The 22,217-nt window shown below is 38.0% G+C and overlaps 1 protein-coding gene across 4 annotated transcripts in view; it reads right to left on the minus strand.

Annotated features, from left to right (window-relative positions):
• LOC143859585 (sister chromatid cohesion 1 protein 2-like) overlaps positions 1–19,269 on the minus strand; it is a 57,238-nt gene extending 37,969 nt beyond the window's left edge. For 2 of the 4 annotated variants that reach the window (XM_077370243.1, XM_077370240.1), the window contains exons 1-9: positions 19,043–19,269; positions 8,251–8,512; positions 8,115–8,152; positions 7,994–8,037; positions 4,067–4,137; positions 3,664–3,986; positions 1,984–2,095; positions 428–564; positions 67–332 (exon numbers count right to left, since the gene is read on the minus strand). In XM_077370243.1, coding sequence (XP_077226358.1) covers positions 67–332; positions 428–564; positions 1,984–2,095; positions 3,664–3,986; positions 4,067–4,137; positions 7,994–8,037; positions 8,115–8,152; positions 8,251–8,512; positions 19,043–19,202 — 1,413 coding nt within the window. In that variant the 5' untranslated portion in view covers positions 19,203–19,269. The remainder of the gene's footprint in view (positions 1–66; positions 333–427; positions 565–1,983; positions 2,096–3,663; positions 3,987–4,066; positions 4,138–7,993; positions 8,038–8,114; positions 8,153–8,250; positions 8,513–19,042) is intronic. The other 2 variants (XM_077370242.1, XM_077370241.1) reach the window with 2 other exon arrangements.
• Positions 19,270–22,217: the final 2,948 nt, after the last annotated feature.

Below are 22,217 nucleotides of genomic sequence, written 5' to 3' on the forward strand. Positions count from 1 at the left end.
CTGACAATGCGACTCCATATTTAAGTTGTATGGACTTACAATAGAAACTGAATAAATATATTTTACCTCATTTATTAGATTCAGCTCAATATCCAGAAAATCAAGAGCAGATAGCTCCTCCTCACTTTCAATTGATTGTTCAAATCTCACTTCTTTTGGCTTGCTAGTTGTGGGAGCCTCTGAAGATGCCACTGGTGTCGAAGGATCAATAAGAGCTTGATGATCTGAAGATGTACTAGGTATTTCATATCCTGCATCATCTAAATTGGTGCAAGCCGGTGCAATGAAATGTTCATTCGTGAAGAGAGCCTTAAGAAGCAAAGACCTACCTGCTAGGAAAATGGATTGTAAGTACAAAAATTAATTATGCGACTTTGGAGATGGGACGAGCATCAAACAACTGCAACATAAATGATCGCCAACTCACAAAGAATCAAAGGCTCTGAAAAAATCTGGCATAGATTAGAGATTCTGTAGGATTTACAGGCATCCAGAGCTGTATGAGGAGCTTTCATCCGTTTTTTTACCAAGCCACTTGCATCATGTAACCCCTGCCTCAATTTCCTGTAAAAAAGGAGATAGAATAACATGATTTCAGGTACTACGATACAAATGAAATGGACTAGTGTTGGAAAACACAGTTTGTCATACCTAACATTAATGTAACTTTGCTAATGCTCTCCTAATGAGATTGCGAACTCTTTAGCCAGCTTATGAAGGGAAGCGTTAGTAATGGGGCAATTTTTCTCCTTTTGTACGTTTTTTCGTTCTTTATAAAATCTTTAACATTATTGTCAAATTATTAAACAAAAAAAAAATAAAACAAGAAGGTTCTTCGGACAGTTGGTTAGTGCATTTCTCCTGCTCCTTTATATAAGGGAACTTTAACTTATATTTCAGTTGGCGGATTACCTTTTATGGAAGTTATGGGAAGTCCTATATGTTCTTTAGTAATTCCCTTGCTAGTTCATTTTATTTCACTTCCAGCTACGATTAAAACCCTAAGAGAGATACTGCAGGTAATCTACATTTTGCTATATTCTAATATTTATCATGGTTTTAAATTGCCACTGAACCCATCATGAAATTGCAGAAATGTTTCCGTTTTCCATCCCCACAGAAATAATACCAAAAGCGAAAACGCATACAGAAATACAAGTCATACGTACATTAGGGGTATACTAATCAATATATCTGGCATAATTATATATATATATGAATTGCATGCGCAATGTGGTGTATGTATTATGTATACATTTTTATATGAATTATGAGTTTTTATATTTTGTGTGGGCGTGAAGTCCATTATTTTTCAAAAAATTCGGTGGGGCCCACTTTATAGGATGATCCGAACGGTTCATTTGACAGGCCACGATGTAAATAGGTTGTATCCTGTGGATCATCTCCATGGGATGTTCCTAACTCTCCGATCTATAGAGATTGATATAATCTGCAGTCCCTCTACAAATCGGAGTAGTGGGATCATCTTATGGAAACGATCTATGGGGGTAGAGCCTATTTACATTGTGGCCCGGCAGATGAACGGTTTGGATGATCATATGAAGTGGGCCCTGCAATACTTTTTGAAAAATACCAGACTTCACGCACTATAAAATATCATGAATTACATGCAAAATGTGGTATATACCAAGATATCAGACATGTGACAACGCATGTCGTTGGGGTTCGATGTTATTAAACTATTATGGTATTGCTTATGTGATGGTTTCTAAGTGGGTATCCGTGCTTATTCAAGTATTTCCTGAAGTTTCATCTTAAAATTCTATCATTAATATACGGCTACGTGATTTTACAGGATTTTTACAGAATTTTCTAACCGAAACTGAAATGTTTCCATTTCAATGGCGACTTGAACCCAAACCGAAATTTAAAACCTTGATATTTATACAAAACCCAAGATCACAACAAGTACTCTGCAAAACAACTGAAGAGTAAAATAATTATAATGTTACCACCACTTACTCATTAGACAATATTGTGGTCTCATCAAAGGACCATTTTCTTTTCCTTGGCATCCGTTCTTGCTCTTTTATAGTCGGAGTAGGAATAACCATAAATTCAGGAATATTAGCCACTGCATCATAACAAATGTCGTCAAACTAGAGTCAAAATATATGATAACTTCAATTAGTTGCAATTAGTCAAAATATATAATAACCATAAATTCAGGAAAAGTAGAGGTGGTGGTTACAGGAATATATGGCATACACACATCATGAGTCTCATCCCCCTTGTATTCCATCCCAATTCTTTTAATTAGACAATATTGTGGTCTCTTCATAAGAGTAAGACCAGAGTGGATTTTAAAACATAATTTTAAATTTTTAACAATACTTCTAAATTATGGAAATGTCAGATATCCCACATTAGTCATATTCTAACATTCCAAAATTTGGTTAGTATTCAATGAATTTGTATGGAGTAATGAACCATATAGAGCATCTAAATAAATATTGACTGATAACATTCAAAAATGGGGAAAAAGAGAAGAAAAAGAAATGGACTACATGGAGCATCGAAACTAATCAAACATTGGACATAAATCAATTTCAACCCCCCCCCGGCACAAAAAAAAAAAAACTAACTTTAAAACCACTGACAATTACAAAATTATATGCCATCATTTTTTGACCAAATGGTAAGGTTCGTGTGTTTTAAGACAGAGTTCATTCATAATATGGTAAAATGGGATTCAATCGGAATATCGAAATAAGAGAATCGTACGCTTTGAATAGCAAACCATTCAATTTAATAGCAGTTTTACCGAGAAATACACTCAAACTGTAATATTGTGTGTGTGTGTGTGCGTTGGGTGGGGGGGTGTGGATATGCTAGCAACCATCGCAGAAGGCATTTCGCAGCTGGGCTGTTGCATTTTCATTTAATTCATCTGATGTGGCTGCTCTCACATGCAACAATCCAGGCGTGAAATGCCTTCTGCAATGGCCCCTAGCAAATCCCTATATCTAATATATATATATATATATATATATATATATATATATATATATATATATATATAATAGATTAACTGCATTTTATATGTTTTGGACGTATGTACTTACTTTTGAGTGGCACTCATGGCATTGTTATATGTATATATATATATATATATATATATATATATATATATATATATATATATATATATATATATGAGGACAGTGAAGCTACACTGCCGGCTTAAAATACAATGGGCCCACATTGTTTTGGTGATCCAAAGAATTCATTTGATTGGCCCTCACATAGATAGGGTGTCCACCAAAAATCAGCTCCATAGGATCATCCCAACCCTACGATTTGTGGAGGCAAAAATGAACGTGTAAAAACCTTCACAAATTTGTCCATTTTTGCCTCCACAGTTTGAAGGGTTGGGATGATCCTATGGAGCTGATTTTTGGTGGACACCCTATCTATGTGAGGGCCAATCAAATGAATGGTTTGGATCACCAAAACAATGTGGGCCCATTGTATTTTAAGCCGGCGGTGTAGCTAAGTTAGCTACACCGGCGGTGTAGCTTCACTTTCCTCTATATATATATATATATATATATATATATATATATGCACCCTGACACAAGAAAATTTTATTCCACAATATTAGTAGTTAGATTACTATTTCAAAAGGTTTCAGCTGCCAACCTGAAGCATAAGTGAAGTCAGATTTCTCAGGAGTGCCAGCAGGTATTGTAGTGTCTAGGTATCCTCCTGTAGGAACATGAGATCTTCCAATATCCGGAGGAGTCATGTCCTGTAATTTTATCTGCTCTCCATGATTACCCAGATCATCAGAATGTTCACTGAGGTCCAAAGATTCCACCTCCCAGCAAAAATTTTCATGGTCCAGACATTTTTCAGGAGGTGGCTGATTGTCTTGTAGCTTCTCCATGCTTGCTTCTAGGCCACTTATGTTATGCAAATCACTAATCTCCAGATCAATATCCATGGGGAAAGGTGAAAAAACTCTGCAAAAAAAATATTTATCAGCACTGCATCTTTATTGAGATCATACAAAAGAAAAGAAGATGGGACTTAATATACACACTCTTCTGCCAGTGTAAAGCCAGTTGAGCTAGATTCGCGATAAACTGTGCTCCCGCCACGATCATACCACATCTGTGCATAGATACTTACTTGAATTTCTGAGAAAGTTATTATGTGTAGCATGTGACTGCTGCTAAGGGTTAGTACGCATAACAATAGACAGCTAAACTCTATAAGAGGAGCAAGAAAGATCCTCCTGCTAGATGGTATTGGGAAGTTTCAACTGTCAAATCATGAGAGAAACTTGAATATAATTTGAGTTACACATGGAAAAAATATTCCATATCAAACATTGAGACAATGTGTCCAATACGGTGACATGATGATACTAGAAGATACATGAAAACTGTGTTGCATGGATTTGGATACGCGTGTTGGGATCTGACACGGATTCGAGGTGACAAAGATTCGGCAAACCCCAACAAACCCCAAAAAGTAAGATCAGTGGATTCGATAATTTTTATTTACTAAAATAAAAATTATATATATATATATATATATATATATATATATATATATAGAGAGAGAGAGAGAGAGAGAGAAGTTTGTCTAGTCCGTCGACTAGAGAACCTTCTCTAGTCCGCCGACCAAAAACACAGTGGGCCCACATTGTTTGGATGATCCAAAGCATTCATTTGATGGGCCCTGACATAGATAGGGTGTGCCCAAAAAATCATCTCCATAGGATCATTCTAACCTTTCGATTTTGCAAGTTAAAAATGGACAGTGGAGGTTACAAACACACTGGCCCACGTTGTTTGGATGATCCAAAGCATTCATTTGATGGGCCCTGACAAAGATAGGGTGTGCCCAAAAAATCATCTCCATGGGATCAGCCTAACCCTTCGATTTGTGGAGGTTAAAATGGACACGTATAAACCTCCACAAATCTGTCCATTTTTAATCTCCACAAATCGAAGGGTTAGGATGATCCTATGGAGCTGATTTTTTGGGCACGCCCTATCTATGTCAGGGCCCATCAAATGAATGCTTTGGATCATCAAAATAATGTGGGCCCACTATGTTTTTGGTCGGCGGACAAGAGAAGGTTCTCTAGTCGACCGACTAGAGACACTTTTCTCTTATGTGTATATGTATGTGTGTCTGTATATATATATCAGGAAAAGGTTTCTTATATATATATATATATATATATATATATATATATATATATATATATATATATATATATATATATATATATGAGAAAACGGTTCCTACACATATGTGTAGAGAGTTCTCTACACACTAGCTTAAAATACAGTGGGGGCCCACATTGTTAGAGTGATCCAAGCCATCCATTTTAAAGGCCCTCACATAGATAGGGTGTCTACAAAAAATCAGATCCATAGGATCATCCCAACCCTACGATTTGTGGAGGTAAAATGGATGTCTTTAAACCTTTACAAATTAGTCCATTTTTTGCCTCCAAAGTTCGAATGGTTAGGATGATCCTATGGATCTGATTTTTTGTGGACACCCTATCTATGTGAGGGCCTTTAAAATGAATGGTTTGGATCCCCCATATAATGTGGCCCCCACTGTATTTTAAGCTAGTGTGTAGATAACTTATCTACACATATGTGTAGGAACTGTTTTCTATATATATATATATATATATATATATATATATATATATATATATATATATATATATATATATATATATATATAGAGGAAAGTGTCTCTAGTCTCTCCCCTAGATAAGCTTATCTACTCCTCCCTTTAAAAAAACACAGTGGGCCCACGCTGTTTGGATGATCCAAAGCATTCATTTGATAGGTCCTAACATACATAGGGTGTGCCCAAAAAATCAGCACCAAAGGGTCATCCTAGAACTTCGTTTTGTGGTGCCTTGTGGTACCCAGAATGGACACGGTGTGCCCAACAAAATGAAGTTCTAGGATGACCCTTTGGTGCTGATTTTTTGGGCACACCCTATCTATGTTAGGACCTATCAAATGAATGCTTTAGATCATCCAAACAGCGTGGGCCCACTGTGTTTTTTTAAAGGGAGGAGTAGATAAGCTTATCTAGGGGAGAGACTAGAGACACTTTCCTCATATATATATATATATATATATATATATATATATATATATAAAGAGTTCCTACTCCCCTGAGTAGATAACTTATCTACTCCGTGGGCTTAAAATAAAGTGGGGGCCACATTGTTTGGGTGATCTAAAGCATTCATTTGATGGGCCCTCACATAGATAGGGTGTGCCCAAAAAAATCAGCTCCATAGAATCATCCTAACCCTTCAATTTGTGGAGGCAAAAAAATGGACATGTGTGTGAAGGCTTATACGCCCAAAATATCAGCTCCATAGAAGCATCCTAACCCTTCAATTTGTGGAGGCAAAAAATGGACAGATGTGTGGAGGCTTATACCCATCCATTTTTGCCTCCATGCCCTATCTATGTGCGGGCCCATCAAATGAATGCTATCACCCAAAAAATGTGGGCCCCACTGTATCTTAAGTCCACGGAGTAGATAAGTTATCTACTCCAGGGAGTAGGATCTCTCTCTCTCTCTCTCTCTCTCTCTCTCTCTCTCTCTCTCTATATATATATATATATATATATATATATATATATGTATGTATGAGAAAAGTGTACCTACACGATCGAATAGATACACTTCTCTCTCCTCCCCCCCCCTCCCCCTCTCTCTATACTTGTATGAGAAAAGTGTACCTACGCGATCGAATAGATACACTTCTCTCTCTCTCTCTCTCTCTCTCTCTCTCTATATATATATATATATATATATATAGAGAGGAAAGTGTTTCTACTCGGTCCCCTAGATAAGCTTATCTACTCCTCCCTTTAAAAAAATACAGTGGGCCCACGCTGTTTGGATGATCCAAAGCATTCATTTGATAGGTCTTAACATAGATAGGGTGTGCCCAAAAAATCAGCACCAAAGGGTCATCCTAGCCCTTCGTTTTGTAGTGCCTTGTGGTGCCCAGAATGGACACATATAAACGTCCACGTTTATATGCGTCCATTTTGGACACGGTGTGCCCAACAAAACGAAGGGCTAGGATGACCCTTTGGTGCTGATTTTTTTGGGCACACCCTATCTATGTTAAGACCTATCAAATGAATGCTTTGGATCATCCAAACAGCGTGGGCCCACTGTATTTTTTTAAAGGGAGGAGTAGATAAGCTTATCTAGGGGACCGAGTAGAAACACTTTCCTCATATATATATATATATATATATATATATATTCGTGAAAGAATTGAAGGTATAGGGTTGAGGCACTGAGGTTTTTATCAAGAGTAGACGAAGAAGGGTGGAAGGGGGTTGATGTTCGAGGATGGAGGGTTGAGGCGGTAGGTTTTTTATTATGAGGATGGGTTGTGCATTTATAAAACAAAGGTTGAGAGGAAAACACATTTAAAGGGAAAATATATATAGGAATCACATTTTAAAAGAGACAATGGCTACAGCAAGAACCCAGATGTGTTCCACGCAAATCCATGTCCTATTCGCGCATAAACGTGTTGAGATGGATACGGCATAGGGGAATCCATGCAACACAGCAGGGAAATGATATTGTCATGCATCTGTTTCGGTGCTTTCCATCCCCATCTCATTTATTCAGAGTTTTTATTGGTCGACAAGGAAATTTTTTTAAAACAAATGGGTGGAAATGCCAGTTCGCAGGATATATTAGCATATAGTGTCTGTTCAAATGAGTTAAGTAAAACTTATCTATATAAATAGAGATACATTACAGTCACAAAAGTATTGTAAGAATAATACCCAAAAGAAGAAAAAAAAAACAACATGCATAATAAGGTTTTAACCAAGTAGCCATGCAATCATGTCTATGATACACATCTCTTTTAATACTTTTATAAAGTGGACTGCCCTAGTTATGTAGAGTACACTTAAGAGCACACTATGGTACAGACCTCACCATGAGAGGACCTCCAACTTGCTTCACCTGTCCACACCTCTGTTTCATGAAAGGATTTAATTATACAGAATGAAAAAAATCAAACAGGGTTGCAAAGGCAACTACAAGTTTTATACCTTTGAGCGTGATTTGTTCGCTGGGTTTGATATTGCTACTGGAAAGTCAGCAAAACAAATTATAGGTAAGAATGCATAAATATGATGGAAGAGAATGGAAAATATGAACACAATTTAAGGAAAACAAGGTTTTTACCCTTGACCATCTTCCAAGTCCTCCAGATCGAAAGCATCGAGTTCAAAGTTCTCTGGCAGAGTGATAGAAAAATATGGTGCCCATCTTGCTTGCTTAGATAAGCTGATTTTTCCAGAGGTAAAGGAATTTCTTATTCTGATTAAAGCCTCATTACAGTCGTGGTAAAGATACTCAACCTTCTTTGAGTATATCCTTACAACACCAATAAGAAGGTGGCCTAGTAGTCTAAATGCAATTGGAAATTCAGCTAACATGATCTTATCTGCATTACATGATAGTAAGAAAAATTAAACAGTTAATCAGTATATACAAACAAAACTATCGAAATGATAACAGGAAGGAACACTCAGTGTATGTTTTATGGGAATCTTTTATTCTAATTAAAGTTTTTTTACATTCATGGATAGTCAACCTTACCTACCCACATTTTTTTTTTGAAAGTCGACATGTTTCATTAATATTAAGGTGGCATTCAGGACCAAGAGTCCCAACCTGCTTTACAAAATATTAGAGTAAAGGCCCGGGCATACCCGAAACCAAATTGAAGGAACAAAAGCTAGAGTTAAGTACAATATCCTAGATTAATCCTTCCATCCTTACAACAGCCGGAATTGGGTTTACTTACACGAAGGATGCTATTTCAATTTCTTCCCTTTGGGCTCCAGCCTTAGGTAAGTTGTCCGCTACCTCATTCGCCGATCGCCTACGGTGTTCAATCCTCGGATCAAGTACCCTTATCAGATCCAATCCTTCCCCAACTAGTTCCTGCAATCTCCAGGGTCCCTTAGAGAAACCGGCGGCCCAGGCTACGGCATTGGTAGAGTCCCCTCCGACAACTAGGGGACATTAGTTGTTCTCAAAAGCCCAACGCAGTTCGAATAGGAATGATGGAGATCAACGCCCATTGCGCGTTTATGCTAGACGGAGTCGCACTCGTGGCCCCCATAGGGATCTTTTTATTTATGTTATGGTTATTTTATTGTTGTTAGGGATATTTTTGGGATTACTTGATGTTATTAGGGATATTTTAGTCATTAAGTTGTTTTAGTCTTTTAGGAAATCTTATTTTAGTAAGTTTCTATTTCTTTGGTTGTTAATTGCCTATTTATAGGCTAAACTACAGATTATTAGACACTTTTGCATGAAATACAATTGAATTGAGTGAATTATTCTTCCCCTCGTGTTCTTCTACTTCTCTTCCCCAATTCTTCTCTCTCTTTTCTACTAATTCTTCTTCTTCTTCTTCTTCTAATTTCTCCTCCCAGCCTACATCAATTTGGTATCAGAGCCAAAGATCCAAGCGTCACTGTGAAGATCAAGAGCCTTGCAAGTCCCCCGAACACCAACATCCATATTTGCACAGGTTTGCAAGCCCCTTTCCCCAAGGATCTGCTGCAAATACAGCCCCGATTTCTGGGTTGTGCTGCTGCCCTGAATTAACCCCATCTTATTTCAACCCACAACCTTTTAGTGAACCCAAAACCTTACCCTTCAAAACCTTATAATCCAGCCCTTTACCACCCAAAACCCTAACTCCCAAACCCCCATCTTGAAACCCTTTTGTAGCAGCTATATATTCATGTAACCATCACCTCTACTTTTCCTCTTTCTTAGCCACAAACGACCCTAAAATTTCACCCGAACCATCACCCAGATTCGTCCAAAACCTAACTCACAGAAAAAAAAAAAACAAAGAATTCAATTCCATCGGAGCTTCCGCCGGAGCCGTCGACAACCCACCCTTGCCGGAGCTTCCGCACCTCGGCGGAGTGATTTCCTCTACCCAACAGAACCCTAGGTTGTGATTGGCAAGTTTCTATCCTTAGTCGTGAGTGGCACGTTTCTGTGAGAGATATCAAGCAAAGAAAAGAAAAGGCAAGTTAACTTCAATAGTTATCCTTATTTGGTAACCCACAAGTCACAGTAAAAGATATACCCCACCTCCCTTTTTTCTGTTGCATTAGATAGGTATCAGTAGAGTCCCATTAAAGGTATAATCCTATTTCTTAAACCCAAGGGAAATTTTTCAACACCCCCCTTTTTCCCTTGCACACTCCTTTTCATTTATCAAAACCAGTTATCAGCCCCACATTCTTCTTGGACAACCCCCTCTTATTTCATCAGTACAAGTGACCGGTGAAAATAAAAGGAGTCTTATTACCCCAACTGCCATTCTTCCCTTGGGCACCCCTTTCCAGTTATAAGCACTATTTAACCCCCTCTTCTTTTTACCTTTAGGCACCACCCCACGCCCCCAAAAAAAAAAAAAAAAAAATTCAGAAATTTCAGAAAAGAGAAGAAAATATAGTTGTTTTCTCTCCTCTCTCTATCTAGTTTGCCTCTCTACTTTCGGGCTATTTCCGCTCGCAATTTGTCTGCGGCCTCAACACGAAAGTTGAAGTGCTTGATTAGTAGAACACACCCGTATCAGTTTCAGCAGCAGACAGTGACTTTCAGCACAGTTTAAGGAGCAATCACAGCCGTTGATCACGCTCTTTCATCCGATCCACATCTTTCCGATCGTCGATCCACGACGGACAAGTTGTCAAGAAGACCAACAAGACTTCTTAGGCAATTAGTAGGCTACCATGATACGTATCTTCCTTATTGAATTCGTGATTCAATATTTATATTGGTAGTTACACTGTTAAATTGCAAAAAGGGCCCACATAAATCTTGTTTTCATCAAACCCTTATCTCCTCTACATTAAAACCCCTTTGTACCCTGATTTTCCGACCCCATTTTTTACACCAACCTTAAGTAGTTTCCTTTATTACGTACTTGTTTCCTTATATTTCCTTGCATTACATTAGCATAGTTTTAGTTGCATTAATTTTAGTATTTTGCGCCGTATATCAGCAAACTCCCCTCCTCTTATCCATAGATTTTAGTAGCCCTCATCCTCTCACCCATTTTCATGAGTGTAGTTACCAGTTCCCAAACCAAAATGGAAGATCGAATTAAATCCTTAGAAGACGAACTGAACACTCTAAAGGTATCAGTAGTACAATTTGATAACAGAATTACGAAGTCGAAGCTATGGTAGGACAAATCAAAGAGGATTGGCAACAGTAGAACACCTCAATGGGCAAACGCCCTATAGAGAGCCAGTTCGACGACAGGTCTACCACTCACGTGGAAGGACCTGGGTCTCACGCAGGCCAATCCGATAGTGCTGTTAGACACTCTATAGGTCCAAGAGGCCTTCTTCCTCTTCCCCAGGGCCAGCCACCTATAGGGAGAGAAGTCAACCCTAGGGCAGTCAATGTGCAAGGTCACAATGGTAGGCAACACTTTGTCAACCAAACCGTTGATGACTTTGTTGAAGAAGCACAATTTCACAGGGACGATCAATACAATTATGATCCACCTAATCCTCAAGGTAGATATCAGGATCGTCGTGTCGATCAACGACCTCTAGATCGGAACAACAATGACCAACAGGATGTCTTTAAACAGGTTAGACTTGAAGTTTCCAGTTTTGATGGAAGGATGGATCTAGCAGACCTAGAAGACTTCTTTGAGTGGTATAATATGAATGATCACCAGCACGTGCGATTTTGTAAGATAAAGCTGGTAGGATTAGTCAAGAGTCATTAGCAATCTGTTCAAAAGGATCTAGGTCTTGGAGGACAACTAGATGGTTTCACCTGGGATGAGATGAAGACTAGACTAAGGATTAAGTATGTTCCCCCTTTCTATCAATCTCAACTTAGGGGAAAAGTGTTAGACTTGACGCAATCGAACCTGACGGTTGCTGCGTATTTGACTAAGTTTGAAGAACTAGCGCTAAAATGCAATATAAAGGAAGAGTCTTCCATGATTGTCACTAGGTTCATACGTGGGTTGAGACCTGATATTATGAAAGAGGTTGAGCTCCATGCTCCAGAGACCTTCGAGGATGTCATTCATAGGGCTCTTGAGTACGAAAAGTACTTTAAGTACTCTAACCCCGGAGGTGGGATGTCCCAAATGAGAGAGACCCAAACGAGTAGATCATGGTCCTCACAGCAGACTGGTAGAGTCGCCCAGTCAGGACCAGTTGCTTCAACAAACACAAACAGTTTTTCTAGAGGTAGCAATAACTTTGGTCCAGCAGTTAGCTCAAATCAAAATACAGGTCCAACAAATTCTAATTTCCGTCAAGATCCTGTGAGTTCAAACACCCGTCAATCTCAATCGGGTCCAGAGTGCTTTAACTGCCACAAGAGAGGTCACTTGGCTTCTCGTTGTCCTCAGCGTACACTTACTATAGACGAGGAGCATGGTGAAGATTATGAAGCCGAAGATTACGAGCAAGAAATCGTGCCACTTGAACCTGATGATTCGACAGATGAAGAAGACTTTGATGAAGCACCTGATGGTCAACATGTTGGTGTAGTGCGTTAAATCTTGTCTACGCCTACAGCAAAAGATGATTGTCAGCGCACTAACATTTTCCACACTTATCTTGATTGTGGAGGCAAAGTCTGTAAGATAGTCATCGACGGAGGAAGTTCAATGAATGTAGTCTCCCAAGCAGGTGTTACGAAGATGAAGCTCAAACCTGAGCCACACTCGCAGCCGTACAACGTCGCTTGGGTTGATAAGACATCCCTTCCTGTTTCCCAGCGATGTCTTGTCCCCATCAGAATGCGATGTCTTGTCCCCATCAGAATGGGAGATTATTCCGACAAGATATGGTGTGATGTCCTACCAATGGATGTTGCCCACATCTTACTCGGCCGCCCCTGGCTTTATGATATGGATGTACTTCATCATGGGCAAGAAAATTCATGTCTTTAAGCACCGTGGTATAACAATTAGGCTAAAATCCACGCTACCTGTCGATAAGGTTAAGAGTTCTAAGCCTACTCCACCATCAAAGCCCGCTAAACAAAAGAGTCTCCATATTCTGAACCGTAAAGAATTTGAAGAAGCAAGTCACGAGACAGGACACAAGTTGGCTTTAGTGGATGAAGGAGCTCTTCAGCTCTCTTTTGAGCAACCTGTTGTCCTACCACCTGAGGTCAATCAGATCTTACAGGAATTTCACGATGTAATTCCTGATGAGCTCCCTGCAGAATTACTACCCATGAGGGATGTTCAGCATGCAATTGACCTGATTCCAGTTTCTCAATTGCCCAACGTTCCACACTATCGCATGAATCCTCTTGAGAGAGCAGAGTTACATCGATAAGTAGAGGAATTACTAGAGTGTGGTGTGATCCGAGACAGCCTTAGTCCCTGTGCTGTACCCTCATTACTTACACCCAAGAAAGACGAATCATGGCGAATGTGCGTTGATAGTCGCACTATCAATAAAATCACAATTAAGTACAGATTTACCATTCCCCGTCTTGAGGATATGTTAGATCTATTAGCTGGGTCGCGTTGGTACAGTAAGATCGACTTACGTAGTGGTTAGCATCAAATTCGAATTCGTCCAGGAGACGAATGGAAAACCGCCTTTAAGACACCAGACGGATTATTCAAATGGTTAGTCATGCCCTTTGGTTTATCTAATGCTCCGAGCACATTTATGAGGGTAATGACACAGATATTACGTCCGTTCTTAGGCAAACTCGTGGTGGTTTATTTTGACGATATTTTAATCTTTAGTCGATCAAAAGGATTACATCTGGATCACCTTAGGCAAGTTCTTGTTATTCTTCGATATGCTAAATTTTATGCAAATCTCAAGAAGTGCTCATTTATGCAAACCCAGGTGATATTCCTAGGCTTTATCATCTCGGAAAAGGGTGTTTCTACAGATCCTGAAAAAGTGAGAGCAATTAATGATTGGCCAGTTCCTACTACACTTTCTGAGGTTCGAAGTTTTCATAGATTGGTCACCTTTTATCGCAGATTTGTTAAGGGATTTAGTACCCTTATGGCGCCAATATAATGAATTTAATTTAGGGTTTTAAATGAGAGAAGAAATAAAAAAACTACCCTAAAAAACTACCCAATTGTCCTTGCCAGCCTTTGGATCTCTGGCTAATCCATGTTGATTCCCCAGAGCATGCTTTTGCTGAAATTGATTTTAAGGCCAAAGGTGACCTCAAACCATTTGAATATCTTCATGGTGTTAGGGATGGCATGGGGGTTGTTTTGCAAGAATACTAGTGTGTTGTCCACAAATTGGAGGTGAGTAATTTCTTCACCAGTAGGTCCAGCTTGCAGCCCACGAATCAAGCCCGATCTATTTGCCTTAGTCATCATCTGACTAAGGGCCTCCACCAAAGAGTTGATGCATTAACTTATCATGAAACAAATTACCGTGGAAATTTACAATGCAGGAACGCCATGAGCACTAAACCTTTTTGAGTTTCCAAACCAAATAGGAAGGAATTTCTTGAAGTTTCTCTCCTCATTGTACAGTTGCAGTTTTTTGACAAAAGTATAAACTTCAGCACCCAGCTTATCAATCTCACCCACACACCAAATGACCAAAGTGCCAGTGGATTTCATGAGCTGCCTCCACAATCAGCTGATTTTCAGCACATGTGGATTTAAATGTCATTTCATATGTAGTCATCACAGGTGGACGAAGCTGCAATTGGATTTCGTGACTTGGGACAATGTTCTATCCAACATCTAACTATATATGAAAGTCCAGCAGCAGCCATGCTTTACCAGTAATCCACTTGACAATGTTCTATCCAACATCTAACTATATATGATAAAATCCAGCGACCAAGGTGGTCAATACAAAGAGAAAAGCAGGTAATAGATACAAATATAATCCCTCAAGGTGGAAGTAAGTCAAAATTTTCCAAAGTCCCACTGGCAAGCCTATCAGACTCATTATCAGTCTCACTATTCGCCAATCTTTTAATGTGGCAAAAGGAAACAGCTGATCCTGCTATCCGGTCCATGATCTCATCCATCCAATGCGCAAAGCGCCATGGGGGAGATAGGTTTCCCTTTAATCTAATCACATTAAGGGAATCACCTTCCACTAAGACATGATCTAGAAGAGCAGGGTCAAATATCCTTAAACCCTGAAGAACTACTCTTAGCCTTGTCTCATAAGAATCCAAGACACCAATGGGGCCCAAAAAGAACCACTTTGTGGATCCAATGCTATAGATTCCTGCTTCCGCTTACGCTCTTACTTTTTGCAAATGAAAGGAGACTAACAGGGCATAGTAGAAATGATCATATCTGTTTAACTTAAGTGGCTAATCGACAAACTGATTATAACTTAAGTGGCTAATCGACAAACTGATCACAAATAGTTTAATAAACATAAGCATAAATATTTTAAATAAAAAAGAGCTATTTAACACTAAGCCTGGGTTCCAGCCATACCAACAAAAGAAAAAACACTAAACTTTCAAGTATGAAAGCTGTAAGACCCAATCTATGCAAATCTAGACAAACTTACACCAATTAGTAACCTGACATGCACCATAATCTACTTTCCCTTTGATGAGAACATCTGCAGACATTTTTATCAGAAATTTGATTCAATCTAATAATTTGAAACTCGACCAGCAAGCAGAGAAAACCTCGAAGTCCTGTCACATACTCTCTCAACTTCTACCCAGAACAAACCAATTACACCCTATAGAGTTCATGTATATGAGGGGTAGTTCGGTCTTTTGTGTATAGAAACAAGAATGAATGAAAGATGTAAATGTGCACCGGTGTGCCTAAAGCAGGAAAATACTGGCACCATCCTATCTGAGTTTCAGAGCCATGAATGAAGGCTCATGCCTTGATATCTAAGATAGACAAGACTTGGTTCAATCACTAACAACAGCTAGGGAAGTGTTATTGCTTAGATGAAACATAGTTGCCTAAGTGAGAAGCGAGTGCGAGAAGCGATGTGGGAAGCGAAAGCGAGAAGCAAAGGGTTCAGAAAAGAGAAAATGCGGGAAGTGAAATGCTCTAAAGAAAGTAAAAAGAAAATGTGTAGGAAGTGTCTTTGGAATTCAAGAAGCCTTAATGGAAGCGAACAAGAAGTATATAGAAAGAGTAGAATTGTAGTAGGTTAGGGAGAAGGGTTAATATAGGTAAGGATTGTGTTAACTTACCAACTTCTCTGGAGAAGTTGGTTAGTTAACATGGTATCAGAGTCAAAGGTCTCGAGTTCAAACCTCCCGGATAGCAAAAATCCACATGCGATGGTCAGCCCACAAAAAAAAGAGCTATTATGCCTTTCTCCACTAGCTTAAGCTTTTGGAGAAGTTGGTTAGTTAACAGATTGCAAGTAGAAAATAAGACTTCATGACTAATTTGAAATACAAGTTTTAAGAATTTACAGTTTCACATGATTTATTCATGTATATTTAATGTTAAGTTTTTGGAAAAAGGATCCACATAATTTTATTTGAAACTTAAGATGAGTTTTTAAATTTTAATGCATTTTTTTAAATATGCTCCTTCAACATTATCAAATTGATAAAATATTTTTTTGGGAAGAAATAATCACCTAAATAGGAAGCATACTCTTAATTAACAAGAAACACGTAAGAGGCGTCTGGAAAGCGTGTCTCCCCTAAATTTGGGAAGCGAGAAGAACTTAGCTTCCAAAGCGAGTTTCCGGGGACTTGAGCTTCCCATCCAACTAGGAAGTTTCCGATAACTATGGATGAAAGCACTATCACAGTTGCAGTTGCAGACCAATTAGGGAGCAATCCATACAATTGCCTGCTTCTTTTGTGTCTTACAACAATAAAAATGAGTAACTGATGGTGCAAACCGTCACCACATTGGTAGAATTTAATTTGGTGGATAAGTATCTTTCCTATCTCAACTGGAGGAATTATTGGCCATCCCAAGAACCTAAAACAGCCATTTCTGGAGTATGTTTTCTATTGTGTATGAATTTTTCTTACAACCACACATCATAAAGAAGCATGAGATAAAAAATGTTGGAGGCAATTGAAGGGTATTTTCGGGTTCCTCTATCATTATGTTTTTAGTTTATTGAAATGGTTAGAAATGGAAGATAAAAAATGATGGAAGCAATTGAAGGGTATTTTCGGGTTCCTCTATCATTGTGTTGATAGTTTATTGTTTGTTGGGATGAATAATAAAACATTTTTCCTCACAAAAAAATTAGTTGCGCAAGGAGAAAACATCACATAAAGAAAAGATTTGTTTCCCCTAGCAAAATATTATATTTGGCGCATGTGTGACGAAAAAATATTTTATTGTGGATACAAATGGTGCGTTGGAAAAAACACATTGCTCTTGGATTTACTTGTTATATTTCTTTCTTTCTCGTCCCTTTGCTTTTGCTCTGTTAGTTTTGATTTGGACCTTGTGATTCTTGTTGTGCTTATTGGAGGTTTCTACTTTGCTTTTTCACTTTTAGTTTTAATTATCTAATTCTAATAAATGCACCACCGAACAATCAAGGGTTGCAAAATTGAGCTACCAAGTGGAAATATACTTGCAACTTATTTATTGACCAAAATCACAGGGACTCTAATGTATTGGTCCAAATCCAATGCATATTTTCCAACTGGAAGATGCATTGACCATGTTGCAGGTGAAACTTGGGTTTCATAAGAAATGAGGTGTCATGTTTTTATCATCTTCCTCTGATCATTTTGAGCATATCAAGCCCAATTAATGGGACCTTTTTGGATGTTTGGGCATCTAAATAAAGACTAATTGACTGGTTAGGAACTAGGTTACAGACAGTGTTAATATTGTGAGAAAGCAACATGTTTCTTACCACAACCAGAAGTTTACACTGTTGGTTCAACTCTTAGGTATACCACGATAAACTGAATACAGGCAGTATTTCAAAACGTGGATGCAGGTCAAAACACGGCCAAATCAAATCCTAGTTTACTCGACACAATGCAGTCGAGTGCTTGGTTGACGCGACTAAGTAGTCGGTTGATGCGGTAATAAATCAGGAGTCAAAAAGAGCTTTGATTGACTTTTTACGGCAAAACACAGACTCAGACAAGGATGCAGCCAAGGCAAAAGGGAGTCGACCTGGGCCATTCAACGATGACACGATGGAGTTTTAAAACTATGGATACCCAAACAGGTCTCACTCTCTTGTCGAACTAGGTTGGACGACGACCACCATTCAAAAAAAAACACTAGGGGGCGTTTGGATATGCGGATTTTAGAATCCAGGTTTCTAGTTTGAAAACAGTGTAAAGAGGGTTCATGATCAGGCAGCTGTATCCTGTCCTGACAGCGTTTCTTGGATTTTAAGTGAGAAATTCAGGTTTTAAAAATCTCTCCTGCATCCTGAAATTTCTAAAATCTGGAAATATGGGAGGATCTGCTACTCTCTTGCGGTGGGAAAGAAGGGCGAGAAGAAAAAAACGACGGCTGGTCTGCTTCTTCTCTTGTCTCTTAGCTACAATTTTGAAGAAATTCCGGATTCTAAAATCCTCATATCCAAACGGCCCCTGGATGGACAATTCCGTCTAACTTCTAAAACCTTGGTTCAGTCAGTAAGTTAAAGCAATGTAAAATAGAAAAGCATGTTAGGGCATGAAGGTAAAAAGGTAAATTTGGTGGACACCCATGACTCGAAAAGAGAGGGGCAGCATCTTCTACGAAATGTGTGAAACTAATTCCACTATTTATGAAAAACCCAGAAAAATCATCTCAAGTTCTGAGCTAATTCAGCCATTCTATAAAAGACCAACATACAATATCTGAGTTTCTAACTTCTACTGCAAGCAATTTCCCCATACAAACATTCAAGAGAGACTTCCCTCGAGACCATAACCAACCAAATAAAGAAATAAAACAAAGAAAGAAAAAAGAATACAAGAGAACAGGAAAAAAATAGAGATCACTTCAGAACTTGAGATACTGTACCTATGGAAGAAGAGATGTTGGTTTTTGCAATTTGGTCTTTTCGGAGCTTTCTGTAGCAATGAGCAGCAAACCAAATGGTGCCCAAAGTCCCCTTTTTAGAGAGAAGAGAGTGAGAATAGAACATTTGCTGTTCTTTTTCGTTATCATTTTTGTTTAGCATCCGAATGAGAGCTCTCTGCAGCTAACCAGAGATAAAGGAGAGAAAGAAGAAACGGTAAAATGGAGACTAGAGAAGCAGCAAGCTGTAAGGAAAAACAGGTGGCTGGAATGACGATAATACCCTTTTTATTTTTAGTAAACTACATTGATCTAGGTCATTAAGTGTACCCTCATTGGTTCCAAGTACGGTACTATGAAGCGTCGCTTACTTTTAATTAAATTACTAAACTGCCCTGATGAGAACTTTTATGCTGTGTTCTCTTGTTTCCTTTCCCGTTGGGTTTCCGGGGAAACCCCTGTAATTTTTCCGCGGAAACTGATATTTGTGGTGTTCTTTTAGTTTCCTCGGAAACTATTTTATCAAACGTGGAAAATGAAATAAATTACGTGGAAAAGACTTTTCCGCGACTTTTCTCCCATCCCATTTCCGTTACAAACTATCGGAAAACCCTACTTTCTCTCAAGTTTCCCCGATCGTAGCTGTGTGGAGAAAAAAAAAAAAGACAAACAACTTTGTCGTCTCCATCCTCCCACTGTGGCGAAAAAGCCTCATTTCCGACCTCGCTCACGGTACATCCTCTCACTCTCTCTTCTCTGTTTCTTGTCTCTCTTCCCCATTCTTTCATTTTTTTTGAAACCCTTGTGCTCATCTTCTCCAATCTGAAATAGGGTTTCTATAAACCTGATTTAGTAAATCTAAAATAGGGTTTCTATAAATAGCTCTGTAAAATTGAGTTGAGAAATCCTATTTTATGTTTTTGAGAAACCCTATTTGAGAATATTTACAGAAACCCTATTTCGGGTTTCATAAAATTGAAATAAAGTTTCATTCTCCCTCTTTTCCGAGTCTAAGAACCGATAATCCAAGCTCTAGGTTTGTTGGGTTTTTTTTAGATTTAGGGATTTTTTATTGTGGGTTTTGGTTGTTTTTTTTTACTTTTTATGCTAAAAAATAGGCATAAAAGGGGTTTGTTGGTATGTCTCTGCTTGGGGGTTTCTGTACAATGCATTTTGCTGGTGTTTATTTTTGTGATTTTGTTGTACTGAACTTTGTGAGTTTAACCCTATTTCATTTCCTTGAAATAGGGTTTTTCAAAATCGAAAGGTACTGAGATTTTGTTTTTGGATCTTGGTGGTGGGTATGTTTGATTCCTTTATTTTGGTGGTGTTTTTGTTTTATATAGATTTTTGTGATTGAAACCTCTGTTTTTCTCTGTTATTTATTCTGTTTTTTCCCTAGTTATTCAAAATAAATTTCTTCACATGAAACAAAAGTGAAGAAATTTCTTTCACCCCTTGCGGTAGCTTGATTTACTTGCCCGTCTTTGAGATCTTTGTTATATTTGGGATTTGAATGTCTATTGGGAAGCTCGGCCTTGTTTTGCTCTTTTTGTTTACACTTTTTTGTTTACTTGGATTTGTCATTCTACTGTTGCATTATCATCTTTCTTAGTCTTTTTTTTGGGGCTTCTTCCTCTTGTTGTTGAGCACTATCCCGCTTGTTACATATGTAGTTTTTATGTCAAGTCTATGTTGGTTGCCTGATTTATATCTTAGCAATTCTATCTTAGCAACTCTATATTTGTGACAATTTGATTGGCATTGTTATTGTTCAACTCTATCTTGGTAACTCTATATTTGTGACAATTTTATGTCAAGTCTATGTTGGTTGCCTGATTTATATCTTGGCAACTCTATATTTGTGACAATTTGATTGGCATCGTTATTGTTCAACTTCTGTTTGTCATGGTTTTCTTATTTTGATTGACTTCAGAGGGTTGGACCCACTTATTTTAGACTAGATTCTATGTTGGCATCATTCTGCATATCAGTTTGTCACAGTTTCTATTTAACAGGTTTCTATTGAGTTTCCCTACAACGAAACGCATATTTCTGTAGTTTCTGTGAGGTTTCTGTCAGGTTTCTATGCAACGAAACGCTCATCTGACAGGTTTCTGTCAGGTTTCTTTTCCTTCACTTTCCTTTCTGCCTCATCAGTTTACTTCCCTTCACTTCCCTTTCCTTTCCCTTCCCGACGAGAGAACAGAGCATTAGGGTGGAAAGCTGTGAATGCAGGTGCAGCCATTTGGGTGATCTAAACCGTTCAATTGTTGGCCATGACATATGGAGGGTGTTTGCACAAAATTATACTTCGAGTGCACGGATCCTATGCAGAAACGGGTCAAACTCAGGAAAGAGCTATTAAACCTCTTAACTTAGGCAAAGTGAACAATTATCCAAATACTACTCCTAATAATCTACTGATTATCTAATCTAGATGATTAATTTAAAGCTAATTTACTAGTTTAACAATTTTTCAATTAACAGAAACAACTTCACTATTCTAAAGGAAACGTATTCAAGCAATTTAACAACTAAATTTTTTTAAATAAAATAAATTAAATGACTGATTTGACTGAGAATTTTAACCACTAATTTAGTCACTAATCTAACACAATAATTATTTACTTTAATGCAAAACTTAATGAACTATCTAGGTGCAAAGTTGTCAAACTATTAGAATGTTGCCTAAAATTCAAATAAAAATGCTACTTAAGAAAAAGACTTAAAATTCAAATTAATAAAAGTCTTAGGGTTAGAATCCACCATAAGTTAGATAAAAATTATTACTTTCTATATACAGATTCGGTTCAATCACAATCTTAAATTAGATTGTGATCGAACCGAATCCGATAACAAAACTTAATGAACTATCTAGGTGCAAAGTTGTTAAACTACTAGAATGTTACCTAAAATTCAAATAAAAATGCTACTTAAGAAAAAGACTTAGAATTCAAATTAATAAAAGTCCTAGGGTTAGAATCCACTATAGGTCAGATAAAAATTATTAGTTTGTATATAGGGATTCGGTTCGATCACAATCTTAAATTAGATTGAATTGTATAAATGATCAATCCAATCAATGAAAAATCTGATCAACGGATGAGATTTCCCATGAGTAATTGATCAAGTACACAAACAATTTTCAATGTCTATACAAGACTCTATAAATTCT

Source organism: Tasmannia lanceolata, unplaced genomic scaffold, assembly GCF_043159265.1.
Source record: "Tasmannia lanceolata isolate RefF3 unplaced genomic scaffold, GAP_Taslan_0.1 ptg000034l, whole genome shotgun sequence".
Taxonomy (NCBI): domain Eukaryota; kingdom Viridiplantae; phylum Streptophyta; class Magnoliopsida; order Canellales; family Winteraceae; genus Tasmannia; species Tasmannia lanceolata.